This window comes from Octopus sinensis, linkage group LG7 (assembly GCF_006345805.1).
Source record: "Octopus sinensis linkage group LG7, ASM634580v1, whole genome shotgun sequence".
Taxonomy (NCBI): Eukaryota; Metazoa; Mollusca; class Cephalopoda; order Octopoda; family Octopodidae; genus Octopus; species Octopus sinensis.
This window is the reverse complement of record NC_043003.1, coordinates 97270131-97284357: the sequence shown is the minus strand read 5'-3', so window position 1 is coordinate 97284357 and position 14227 is coordinate 97270131. Positions and strand designations below refer to the sequence as shown.

At 34.1% G+C, this 14227-nt stretch overlaps 1 protein-coding gene across 2 annotated transcripts in view; it reads right to left on the bottom strand.

Moving 5' to 3' along the window:
- Window positions 1-701: 701 nt before the first annotated feature.
- LOC115214230 (urea-proton symporter DUR3-like) overlaps window positions 702-14227 on the bottom strand; it is a 324559-nt gene continuing 311033 nt past the window's right edge. For both annotated transcript variants that reach the window (XM_029783351.1, XM_036504980.1), the window contains exons 7-9: window positions 9767-9932; window positions 5867-6342; window positions 702-2108 (exon numbers count right to left, since the gene is read on the bottom strand). In XM_029783351.1, coding sequence (XP_029639211.1) covers window positions 1471-2108; window positions 5867-6342; window positions 9767-9932 — 1280 coding nt within the window. In that variant the 3' untranslated portion in view covers window positions 702-1470. The remainder of the gene's footprint in view (window positions 2109-5866; window positions 6343-9766; window positions 9933-14227) is intronic.

Below are 14227 nucleotides of genomic sequence, written 5' to 3'. Positions count from 1 at the left end.
CCTGTTGTATCAGCCGAACATACAGGAAATCGCACCACTAAGCGTCTTCACCTGAGTCTTACCTCCGGGGATGGCATTATGTTTAATGAGGCATGACACTATCTAAGAAAATATGTGTAATAAATTTACTCTACAATGGGTATTGTCACCGCATGTGCCAATCACTTCATACTTCATACGATTTTCCTATTTACAAGTCATTTAAAAATGTGTCAATATCTTTACAATGTAATTGTTTGAATATGTTAAAGGACTAAAATATTTATTTATTTATTTATTGATTACATAAATGTATATTTTTAATTACGAATTAAAATTTTACATATTTCTTTTTTTTACATCTATAAAAGCAAGATACACTAAAAATGTGTTTACATTAACCTTCTACATACACAAACGTATATGTTTATATGCTTGGTACATAAATGTACATGTTTAAACGAATATGTTCATATGTCACACATGCAAACATATATATTCAAACACAAACGTATATGTTTATATGTCACAAATAGAAACGCATATGCCTGTATGTTACACACACAAACGTATACGTCCACATGTTACGTATACAAACATATGTTTATATGATGTACATACAAATGTATATGTTCATACATTACTAACACAAATGTATGTGTTCATGTGTTTACAACGGTTTGCATAGACAGCTTATTGAAATTGAGATTTAGATGTAGCAATGAAAATGTTTACCATTTTATTTATTACACTGAACAGGTGAGAAAATGATATCTGAAACTTTTACATATGTATACAGTATAATCCTTTCAGATGTCTACATTTCACAATGTGTTCATCGGCCGGCGCGCTATATCCATTGCCTTTGTGCTTGTGTGCAATTGTTCCTTTCTGACTACAAAAAGTACATCAACTGAATGCATCTACTGAATCCGTTCAACGTGTATTTCTAATTCAACATGCATTTAAAATTACTACTTCAGAATCATCAGACAATATCATCGTTTTTACACGTTTTCTTTTCCTATTTACAATACAGCTGCTTTTCGACTGAATCCAAATGACAATTTTAACAAGACTAGAGATTGTTACAATGTCAGTCAGTATTTTCAAACTAAACACCAATATACCTTTGTTTTACCTCTTGGTATTTATTTTTTTTTTTACATTTTATTTTCTGTTTTAGTTAGCTACCAATCAAAACAACAAATATTGTTATTTTATGGAAAATACGAACTTGATGAACAAGAACACGAAAACGTACTCGTAGTATGTCTATAAATTATGCAAGATTGGTTGTGTAAAAGTTTAGATGAAGATTTTTCTGTATCTACCGCTAATATTTCGCAGCCTTCGCATTTTTCTCTTCAAGTCCTGGTTTTACCATGAGAAATCTCTTCGTTCGTTACCCCCTTTGTTGTTTCATAGAGCGTTTTCATCCTGTAGATTTAGTGGTCGCTCGTAAGACTAAGTTAATATAATTTCCAACCTTTATACTTTGGCTGCTCCCTGATCATCCAACGGATAGTAATTGTCTTTCATTTCTATAAAATTTTCTTTCAATGAAATACTCTTGTTTAGTTTGTACTGCCGCATAATTCTTGACACCTCTTCAAAAGGTGGTAGAAAAATAACTATGACAGCCATTACGAGAACCCACAATTGCGTGAAACTTACCCAGATTTTAAACTGTGTTTCATTCATCACTGAAAAACTCGCCATAATGCCTGGGATAACTACTGCGAAAATAAAAATACAGGAAGTTCCACCTATATAAGCTGTTAATTTGGCAGATCGGAAAGCCTGGTTCATTTGCTGAGATGTCGGTCTTTCGTTATATTCCATACCAGCAAGTTCTTCTCTGTAGTTTTGTTCCCAAGGATTTAAAGGATTATCAATGTTAAACAATTTTTGCCATTCCGCCTCTTTGGCTTCTTTTGAAACGATCTGATGTGTCAGTAGCGATGTTACCACACAAAAGATCAAACTGACTGCAAAACTTGTTATTGTGCCAGCCAACAAGACATTGTCTTGAACTGTGTTGATCAAGAAATTTCCAAGACCTCCAGGGTAAGTAGAAGCTACTCCTAATGTGACAATGGTTCCACATAATAATCCCATCATACTTCCTGCAATTAAATAAAAGAGAAAATTTGAGTTAAAGCAACGAATTATTATTGTATATGATGTAGCTAAACGTAAGCAATGGCATTTGAATACTTGTCATTTGTTGTTTTCTTTTTTTGTCACCTATATTCCTTTCCTAATTAGTTTGAATCACTTATATACATAGAGGAAAAAATAAGTGACCTGTTAACACTGATTAACAAGAAAAGTTTTCCTTCTGTTGTCAAAATATTTGGACCTGAACTAGTTTTGTTTATACACAGAACCCACAAGTGACATCCCTTCACGCACGTCAAGACATCAAGATACTGAACCCGCATAATTTCGAGGAACAAGGCATAACATAACATACAAAAAGCATAGAAACTGGTTTTTCACAACCAGAATATTTTCTTAAAATTTCACTGAAAAAAACTAGTAAAAATCTTAAAATATCTATATAGAAATTATATCATTGTTTATGCTTAATTTCTCATGAACTTGCGTTTGGATGATTTTCATCAGTGCTGGACCTCATGAAGATCACGATCCAAGTTCCAGCAATAATCCACCATCATATTCAAGTCCCATCTGTCTTGATACCTTTGTTCCACTGAAAGTCATAAACATGCCGACGGGAAATAACATCATTAGATGAGACAAGCTGACTGACATGTGACGGTCGTTTAGAAAAAGCGCGGGCTAAAACTACGCGCCTTCACTAGTCAGTTAAGGTGAGACAGTGTCACGTGACAACTTGCTGGGGCTGCCTGCTGGAGCTTATGCGGCAGGTATTTAAAGGGAAAAATTTGACAAGACAGTCAGTCACCGGCTGACACTCGCTGACGACACATCGAAGAGGCCAGGGAACAGAAGAAAGAAGACATGCACCCAACACCAGAGCTGAAGACACCTCTGAAAGGGGGGGCCTCGCCACGTCAAAACGGTAGAGGAGTAGGGGCCGAAACCGGACGTTGTTCCTCCTGATGATGTCTTGAGCTAGCTGGATCCTGTAAAGGAGCTGTTGTGGTAGCAGACCACGAAACACGGTTGTAATTCCTCCTGATGGAAACATTCTCCCTCCTAGTCACTTGTGTCACCTAGATTTTCAGGGAATTTATCAAGGTGACTTTATACTCATATTTGATCCTAACTTTTGAAAATTCTTCAGCATGTTGTCGGCTATTTCGGCATAGTTAGCTGCTCCGTTGTTGCTCAAAAAGTCATTTACAAATATCACAAATGAATTCCATACTTCTGCTTCAGTGCAATTCATTGAATTTACAAAGTTCTCATCTTTTATCAATAGTGAAAGCACGGTTCATTTTTATCCAAAGCTTTAACAATGCTTTAACTTCATAATGCTAAATTTGATATAGAATGGAAATAGAATGAATTTTCTCAGTTGACAGAAAGATGTTGGACTTCAGTGAGCTTTTATTCGTAACAATTTGCTGAATGAAGACATGTTTGTTTAATTGTCGGAATGATTTTATGCAACTGAAAATACTTTGTAAGTGTAAAGGAATCACTATTTTCAAATATATGAACAATATTTTTATATTCAGAGGAAATCTGTAACTTTTAGAGCAGTAAATGTTCTGCACGCAAATGTATTTTGTATTTGAAAAGAAAGCCTACTCATCCGGTTCTAAAACTGGTTATTTTATAGCTTTTATGGTCGCCATGATTACATTGTGTAACACGAATTTTGTCCTCGGATAGCAACTGTTATTTTCTATTTGCTTACCTCTAGGAAGTATATAAAATGGTTAATGTTTCCTAGAACTTTTTCTTTTGTTGCATTTATTCAAACCTTAAAGAATTCCTCTCAACGCATGGCTGTGATGCTCTCCAACTACTCCTGCTCATGATCAAAGATACACATATCGTAACCATTAAGGAACATGCTCCAGTGGTTAAGGTCAAGCAAATGACAAGCAAATCTGTGGTATTGAACAGAATATTTGCTATAATGATATTTTTGCTTCAGCAACTCAGCACTGAATCTATCTGAAATGTAATGTAATATTGGTCATTTTCAAAACATTGATGTCCAAGTCAAAAAGGCAACGTTTGAAGGGAATAATTGTCATTTCCTTTGTTTGCTAGATAGAAGAAAATAGTAAATAACACATTGACTAAAGACAAAATAGATAAATAAAATTTAAGCGAGTATAACATTAACGCGTTTTCGACGTTAATACAAACTACTCACTAAGGTAGGGAAGAGTGTGGACTAATTCACAAACTACATCATGTGTATAATAGACTATATTCGCACCATAAATGAAGTTGACCAGATCAAACAGGCAACAGGGAAGAAACCTTGACCATACATTTTTATTGTCTTCTTTTTGCGTTTGTACTAAAGAGAGTATGACACCAGGTGGTAACCAAAGTACGGTGTTCGTGTTCGTTATTTTTTCGATCAACAAGTCCCTGAATCCTTGTGTGCAGTTGGGTAGGGGTTATGGTCAGTCCTGCAACCTAATTGGTCAGCTATTTTTCTGAAAACTATAACGCGGTTCCGGTTCGTTAACCGGATAACACGAAAACAAATCAGATAAATAAATAAATTAATTAATAAAAAACCGTGGCCACTATAGGCAAGTAGAAGAGCAAAATAACATTCAAACTAGATTAGATTAAATTAAATTAAAACAAATAAAAATAAGTAAAAAATAAATGAGTAACCTTTTATAGGCGCAGGAGTGGCTGTGTGGTAAGTAGCTTGCTTACCAACCACATGGTTCCGGGTTCAGCCCCACTGCATGGCACTTTGGGCAAGTGTCTTCTACTATAGCTTCGGGTCGACCAAAGCCTTGTGAGTAGACGGAAACTGAAAGAAGCCCGTCATATGTATGTATATATATATGTGTGTGCGTATATGTTTGTGTGTCTGTGTTTGTCCCCCTAGCATTGCTTGACAACCGATGCTGGTGTGTTTATGTCCCCGTCACTTAGCGGTTCGGCAAAAGAGACCGATAGAATAAGTACTGGGCTTACAAAGAATAAGTCCCGGGCTCGAGTTGCTCGGTTAAAGGCGGTGCTCCAGCATGGCCTCAGTCAAATGACTGAAACAAATAAGAGTATGTGAGTGAGTGCGTTAGCTAAAGCAATATGACTAAGGGCAAATGATCTTAAGGGACAGCATAAGAAAATAAACTATTGTAAGATATATAAATAATTCTAGTAACCATCCCCAGCAAATAAAAAGAGCCCTACTACGGAATATAAGTAAAAGGATTTCAAACCTCTTCTCTAATGAAGAGATCTTTAATAAACACAAGGATAGGTATAACATAGCAATGAAAAATTCAGGATATATAGAAAAATTAAATACTCCCCGAGAAACATTGATGGTAATAAGAATAAATCTATAGACGGTAGTTGGGACAGGAATAATACTGTGAACTATAATAAAGCATTTAAAGCAAATAATAATAATAATAATAATGATATTGATATTATTAATAACAGAAATTATAGCGCCAATAATAAGGATAATAAGAAAATAGACAGCTTATCTATAGATCCTAACAGTAAATGCGGAAACTGGAGTAAGCGGAGGCGCAATAACTATAGAAGCCCAGATAAGGCAACCACCACCAGCTCCAATAATTTTGACAACTGCAACAGTACCAAGGATAAGTACAAAAATAACAATAGAAGCATTAGAAATATGAAAAAACGACCCATAAATAATAATAAAAACAATAACAATAATCATAATAAAAATAATTATTATTGTTATTATTGTAAATGCAATCATACGTACCGGCTATGAGGCCTTTTCCAGTGGCTTTCACCCATAGGATTGACAAAAGTACTGGAGGAAAGTAAGGAATTGTAAGAATAGCGCCAACATAAAATATCCAGTTAAGGTTGATACCAGACATAAACACCATCAGACCAAGAGGTATGATGCTTATGGTCACCCATACAATGCACCAGTTTTTGAAGGCTATTAAATCATCTTGATATTCGCGATAAGAACCATGAGTAGGGCATTGGTACCGAAAACGAGTTGGTTCTTTCTTAGCCCGAGCATTACGTGCTTCCAGATCATCTTTACAACGTGGACAGGCAGAAACCGTTAAGCATTTACAATTCAGATTGTCACCCCGAGCTGTTGTACTACTTCCGCCGCCGCCACCACTTCCACTTCCGTTTTGGTCGCACAGATCACCGTTTGTTTCCATTTTCACCTTGGTCTTCCCGCACAGAACGCATTGGTTCCGCTTAAGGTTTCTCCTGTAAGAAAGAAATTAATATTAATCAATAAACTAGAACATTACAATAATACTTCAACACAATCTGGTTAATTTTGTTAATAAAGATTACTTATGTCTTTCTTCTTTCAGTTTCCATTGGATTAAACATGTTTTCAAAACGAAACTAAATTTTTAGCAGATGTGGTGTGAATGATCGTGTTGTTTATTTATTCGTATCTCAACGAAATTTTCAAATAAATGCAAAAGAAATTTTCCATCAGGTAATGAAAACTGCTTAACAAATTTGTTTCATCTAAAACTTATCGATGATGATGATGATGATGTTGATGATGAAAATAACGAGAATAACAATGACGATAATATGATGAGAAAAGGGTTTTGATATTCTAGAGTGTTACTTTAATGGGGATGTCGTGGGGGGGGGGAACTTTATTATAGATGTTTCGCAGGGAATATTCTTGATTTTATCAACATCGATCTATCAGAAGACCTCAGATCGTGTCAACTGAGAAATGTAAAGGAGATTTCCCAACGTATCGTATTTAAATGTATATATCTAAACCTACTGATATCCAAACATGCTACTATCTAAATCTGCTGTTACCTAAAGGTGCTTACTGCCGAGCTGCAAAAGGATAACATTGTGTAACACGAATTATTGAAACCCTAAAGAATTCCTCTCAGCACATGCTCCCACACTACTCCTGTTTACGATCAGAGATGTGCATATTGTCAGCCACTAAGGGACATGCTCAAGTGGTTATGGTCAAGCGACTGACAAGCAAATCTGGGGTACTGAACAGAATATTTGCTATAATGATATTTTTGCTTCAGCAACTCAAAGTTGAATCTGTCTGAAATTTAATGGAAAATAGGTCAGTTTCAAAACATTGATGTCCAGGTCACAAAAGTAAAATTTGGAGAGAATAGTTGTCATCTCCTTTGTTTTCTAGATTGAAGCAAGTAGGAAATAACACTTATTAACCAGAGACAAAAATATAAAAAAATAAAAAATAAAATTTTGTTACACGGTGTAATGAATCCTTCGTTACCATCACTGATTTGTGTTCAAACGAATGACATTTAACTAAAAAATGTCCCAGCCTGTCTGGCTAGAATTTGAACCAACAGGAGTGCAGCTTACCAATGTAAAAAAAAAGAGGCAATGGCATTGATGCTTCTGTTATACTGCTATCAGGTCATCCCATAAGTTCTGTCCGATTTTACCTTTTTTTAAAATTGAATGAAATTTAATCGTATTTTAGAATTCTAATGAAATTAAAAATTATTTTTATGCATTTGTGTACATTTAAACTAAATAAATATTATTTTACAGAATAATAGAATTAAAATTTCTTTGATTAAAGCCCTTTCTAACATGGAAGTATCCAAAGAGCATTTGAGGCATATAATGCTTTATGAGTACAAAAAAGGAAAATCTGCAGCCGAAACGACTCGAAACATACACTCAGTTTATGGGAAAGAATGCCTGAATGAAAGAACTTGCAGAAGATGGTTTGCAAAATTCAGAAGTGGAGATTTCAGCCTTGAAGATGAAGATCGAACAGGACGTCCAGTTGAGTTTTATGATAAGCTTCTTGAGGCATTACTTGAAGGAAATCCTGCATTATTCCTGCATTATCAGTTGAAGGATTGGCAATAAAGCTTACTTCAAACAATACAGCTGTTCTTCGTCATCTTCAACAACTTGGAAAGCTTCTTAAACTTGAAAAATGGATGCCTCATGAATTGTCTGAAAGCAACCGCAAATTCCGAGTTGACATCTGCTCTTCTCTCCATTCTCGCGAACTCATTTCACCCTTTTTGGATAGGCTTGTGACTGGTGACGAAAAATGGATCTTCTATCGAAATGTTAAACGTCGTAAACAGTGGCTTGATAAAAGGGGAAAAAGCTCAAGCACAACCGAGAAGGGAACTTCATGGGAAAAAGGTTCTTCTCTCTATCTGGTGGGATAGCAAAGGAGTAATTCACGTCGAATTGTTACCACCTAATGCAACAATCAATGATCAAGTCAGTAATTAGAGGGTTTGAGCCAAGCTTTGAAGAAAAAAAGAGCCGCTTTAGTGAATCGAAAAGGAATGATGTTTGATCAGGACAATGCGCGACCCCACACTGCAAAGATGACATCACAGAAGATCGAAGAACTTGGTTGGGAAAAAGTTCCTCATCCACCTTATTCTCCCAACCTTGCTCCTTCAGACGACCACTTGTTTCGTAATTTACAGTATCATTTGGGGGACGTAACTTTCGCAAACCAGAAGGAGGTCGAAACTGACATTTCAGAGTTCTTCGCTTTGAAACCAAAAGTGTTTTACATTGATAGGATTAAAAAGCTTGTAATTAGATGGAAGGAAGTCATAGGTAATCTGGGAAAGTACTTTGATGATTAAATTTCAAATAAATATAACATTTGATCACTTGTTTTCTTTATTCAAAATTCGGACAGAACTTATGGGATGACCTGGTGGATACGTGTAGAAGATCAACTGAAACGTTCTTGCTCAGTTCACCTATCTGTCTCCTCTGTGTCCAAAATATTGTTTTTCTTTCCCAATCCCGAAACTACTGTAACACTATTCTAAGAACAGAATCTTTCCAGAGAATCGCAAAAACAATTCCACTGAAATGATAACAGCGGCATCAATAAAATGCACACTATAAATTCGTGTAAAAGAATAAACAATTTTGTGTTGCGACTCGGTCCATTTTGAATACCTTGATCTTAGATTTTTTAAATCAGAATTTATATATACAGGAACAATCAAAGCAGTGGAAGATATACAACAGACGCAGACTATCAAGAAGATAAGGCATACAATAATCATATTTAATAGTTTGCGGTGGGTCTGCTCTATCAGTGTTGATTTCGGGTCACACAACAAAAGTAACAGGCGTCATGGGTCTGTTAGAACAGGAATGACCAAAGCTATATAACAACATCAACAACATTGTATAAGGGATAAGTGTTTCGTCAGCTTTTCATTTGAGAGGTATGATCTTAGTCAAGTTTATATGGGTATGATATACTACACAAAACAAAGACTTTAAATGATGTTCCAATAAATCAAAGTGTTTGCGCGACTGATGTCTTACTAAACATATAGGGACCTTACCCTTAAAGAATCAACTGCATGGTCATTAGTAATGTCACAGAAGCAATTTGTTTTTAAGCGCATCCTTTTAATAGTTCAGGAAGCGACGATACATATATTATTGTTTTGGTGAGAAATATTTCAGAATTTTAGAATAATGTAAATTGATATTGAGTTTTCATCTTTTACTGCTTTTGCAGTAGAACCATCATATTTTCACTCATATTCGACTAGATATTCTTTTCTTTTGTCTTAAAGAACCGCTCTAGAAAACATCAAAGAAATAATGATATAAAGGATGGGCAGTAAAGTAATTTTAAACAGAATACCTGAATGGCTTAATGTAAGTTTGGTAAATATCGTACACGATAATAGAAGATACTGCCATAACTTCACCGGAACCTGTGGACATAAGAGCCATCGACCCCATGGTTAGAATCATGATGCCTCCGGCTTCTCCAAGGATTTTTTCTGCAATCATTGGCGTCACGAGACCTGTATTTAACAAAAATAATCACATCAACAGAATAATCACAAAAGCTATGTATAAGAATATATATGTATACACTGTACAATGATTACAGGTTTGATATACATATATATATATATATATATTATATATATATATATATATGTATGTGCGTAGTTTAGGGAACTGGACCCCTATGTTGTAATTCACGATATAGATGATAAATTCTATTTACATTCTTTTCTTTTTCTACTCTAAGCCCAAGGCCCGAAATTTTTGGGCAGGGGGCCAATCGATTAGATCGAGCCCAGTACGCAGCTGGTACTTGATTTATTGACTCCGAAAGGATGAAAGGAAAAGTCGACCTCGGTGGAATTTGAACTTAGGACGTAAAGACAGACGTAATACCGCTAAATATTTTTGCCCGGCGTGCTATTTTTCGCCGCCTTACGATAAATTCTTTTAATATTATTTTATGTTATAATGCCTGAAAGCAAAATGTTTGAATCTATTGACTACGAAAAGATAAATTTGATCCCATTAAAGCTATAATTTGACCCTTAAAGCTATAATTTTTTTGGCATCAAAATTAGAAATTTACAAATTTTTTGAAATCTATCATGACTTGTTTCAGAGACATAGTTGGCTAGCTCAAATCAGTTTATTTATTATGCTTATTTTATAATGGTTTCTATTATAGGCACAAGGCCCGAAATTTGGGGGATGGGTATTGTCGATTACATCGACTCCATTGTTTCACTGGTACTTAAAGTATGAAAGGCAAAGTTAACTTGGATAGATGCTTATTTTATAATACTTAGACAACTAATGATGCATATGTGACATCTACGTCGCCTACAATTTATAATATATATATATATATATATATATATATATATATATATATATATAATATATATAATATATATATATATCTATATATATATATCAGCGTGATCACCGTGACCGACCAGGCTATCAGATGTTGCTACACAATGCGCTTCGCATTGTTTTAGCCTTCAAATGACGTAACCCCGCTGGCTAAGCGAGCAGACCAATATATATATATAATTCTAGAGAGTTAGAGGTTGTGAATCCAACTAACTAAGGGATATATCTATCCAATATACTGCTGGTAGAAAACCAAGTGTTTTTTCCTTGCATGGCAATTACACTACTGAATGTAATAAATAGGTGAGGGTGAAACAAACTTTTACCCTTAATTTATACAGCAATAAGAAAATGGAGGGGATTCATCAACTTTTAGACATTATATTATGTCTATTTATTTATCTTAAAAAAACCCCACACTTATAACAATATAACAATATGCATACATGTATAACATATTATGCTTTACATATATCATATCTATAAAAGGCATGATGTGTGTGCGCGCATGTGTTTGTGTGTGTGTACGGGATTGTAATTTATGCACATCCACAAATTAGCACGCATGTCGCTCAAATTTTAGGAGACATTCGTCAACATCCTGTCTGGATTTTGTCAACTTATTTTTTCCCGAGGCACCCGCGGATAGGGTAAAAATATATTTTCAACCGTAGCTTTTAGCCATAAAAAATATCAGCCATAGCTTTTTTGACGGCGTCTAACAAAAAAAAATTAAGTTAAAGAAAAGTGGAAGAAGGAGGCAGAGAGTTTCAGGGGAAAGACAAAGTGAGAGAGAGGGAGAGAGAGTAAGTGACGACGTTCATAAAAATAAAATGTAAAATGTTTTGTTTTTTGTTTTTGAAAGACACTATATTTTATAATCATAGTACATATACTTTCTCACACAACAATTACGATATATTTATTTTAAATCATTTATTTATTTTAAATCGTTCATCTTTCTCACACACATTACTTGGGTGCGAAAGAGTTTTATTTTTATTTTACGCCGAGTAAAAAAGTGTTTTGTAGACAATTCATTTATTTAACAACAAGAAACAAAGAGGTAGCTAACAATTTGTCAGTGAATTACACAATATAAATGGGTACAATTTGCGAGGTTTCCACCACACTCCACTCCGTTTCACGGACCACAAAAAGGGTTTTGAGGCCAGAGTAGTTGATTTTACGCAAAAAACTGATTTTTTTTTCTTAGTGAAAATCGTGCGAATGTCAATCTACAAATTAACAACATTTTTTCCATTAATTTCTGTTTATGAACATGTATGCGTGCATAAAACATGCAATAGGTGTACGTACGTACGTGTGCGTATATGTGTATTCATGTCTGTTGCCCATATATATTTAATTATTTATATATATATATATATAATATATATATATATATATATATATATATATATATATTATATATATATATAATATATATATATATCAGCGTGATCACCGTGACCGACCAGGCTATCAGATGTTGCTACACAATGCGCTTCGCATTGTTTTAGCCTTCAAATGACGTAACCCCGCTGGCTAAGCGAGCAGACCAATATATATATATAATTCTAAGAGAGTTAGAGGTTGTGAATCCAACTAACTAAGGGATAATATCTATCCAATATACTGCTGGTAGAAAACCAAGTGTTTTTTCCTTGCATGGCAATTACACTACTGAATGTAATAAATAGGTGAGGGTGAAACAAACTTTTACCCTTAATTTATACAGCAATAAGAAAATGGAGGGGATTCATCAACTTTTAGACATTATATTATGTCTATTTATTTATCTTAAAAAAACCCCACACTTATAACAATATAACAATATGCATACATGTATAACATATTATGCTTTACATATATCATATCTATAAAAGGCATGATGTGTGTGCGCGCATGTGTTTGTGTGTGTGTACGGGATTGTAATTTATGCACATCCACAAATTAGCACGCATGTCGCTCAAATTTTAGGAGGACATTCGTCAACATCCTGTCTGGATTTTGTCAACTTATTTTTTCCCGAGGCACCCGCGGATAGGGTAAAAATATATTTTCAACCGTAGCTTTTAGCCATAAAAAATATCAGCCATAGCTTTTTTGACGGCGTCTAACAAAAAAAAATTAAGTTAAAGAAAAGTGGAAGAAGGAGGCAGAGAGTTTCAGGGGAAAGACAAAGTGAGAGAGAGGGAGAGAGAGTAAGTGACGACGTTCATAAAAATAAAATGTAAAATGTTTTGTTTTTTGTTTTTGAAAGACACTATATTTTATAATCATAGTACATATACTTTCTCACACAACAATTACGATATATTTATTTTAAATCATTTATTTATTTTAAATCGTTCATCTTTCTCACACACATTACTTTGGGTGCGAAAGAGTTTTATTTTTATTTTACGCCGAGTAAAAAAGTGTTTTGTAGACAATTCATTTATTTAACAACAAAGAAACAAAGAGGTAGCTAACAATTTGTCAGTGAATTACACAATATAAATGGGTACAATTTGCGAGGTTTCCACCACACTCCACTCCGTTTCACGGACCACAAAAAGGGTTTTGAGGCCAGAGTAGTTGATTTTACGCAAAAAACTGATTTTTTTTTCTTAGTGAAAATCGTGCGAATGTCAATCTACAAATTTAACAACATTTTTTCCATTAATTTCTGTTTATGAACATGTATGCGTGCATAAAACATGCAATAGGTGTACGTACGTACGTGTGCGTATATGTGTATTCATGTCTGTTGCCCATATATATTTATATTATTTTATATATATATAATATATATATATATATATATATAACTAATTTCAACAGATTTCGCCCAAATTTGACGTCTATATTACTTAGTTTGGTTTGAAATAAAGAACTTGATTAGCTTAATAATCGTAACTTAATCCCGGGCAAGGCCGGGTTATACTGCTAGTAATATATAAAAATAGCGGTAATTATTACAATACGTTTTATATTTTAATAATTACTGCTATTTTTATATATTATATACATAAAGCATAATATGTTATACATGTATGTGTGTTGTTATACTGTTATAAGTGTGCTTGTTTTAAAAATAAATAAATAGACATTATATTATGTCTAAAAGTTGATGAATACCACCTATTGATCCCCTCTATTTTCTTATTGCTATATATATATATGTATCGTGCAATGGCCATACTCGATAACGATGGGGCAGCCATAATATATATATATATATATATATATATATATATATATATAATATATATATAATATATATTATATATATATATATATATATATATATATATATATTACGGAGATGTACTTGCATAGCGAGTGACTTGATCTAAGATCGTGTGCTGGAACGAAAACAATTGCAGCGTGGAAGGTGTTTATAAGCCATTTAAGAAACTCACAAAACGAAGTTTTGTCAGTG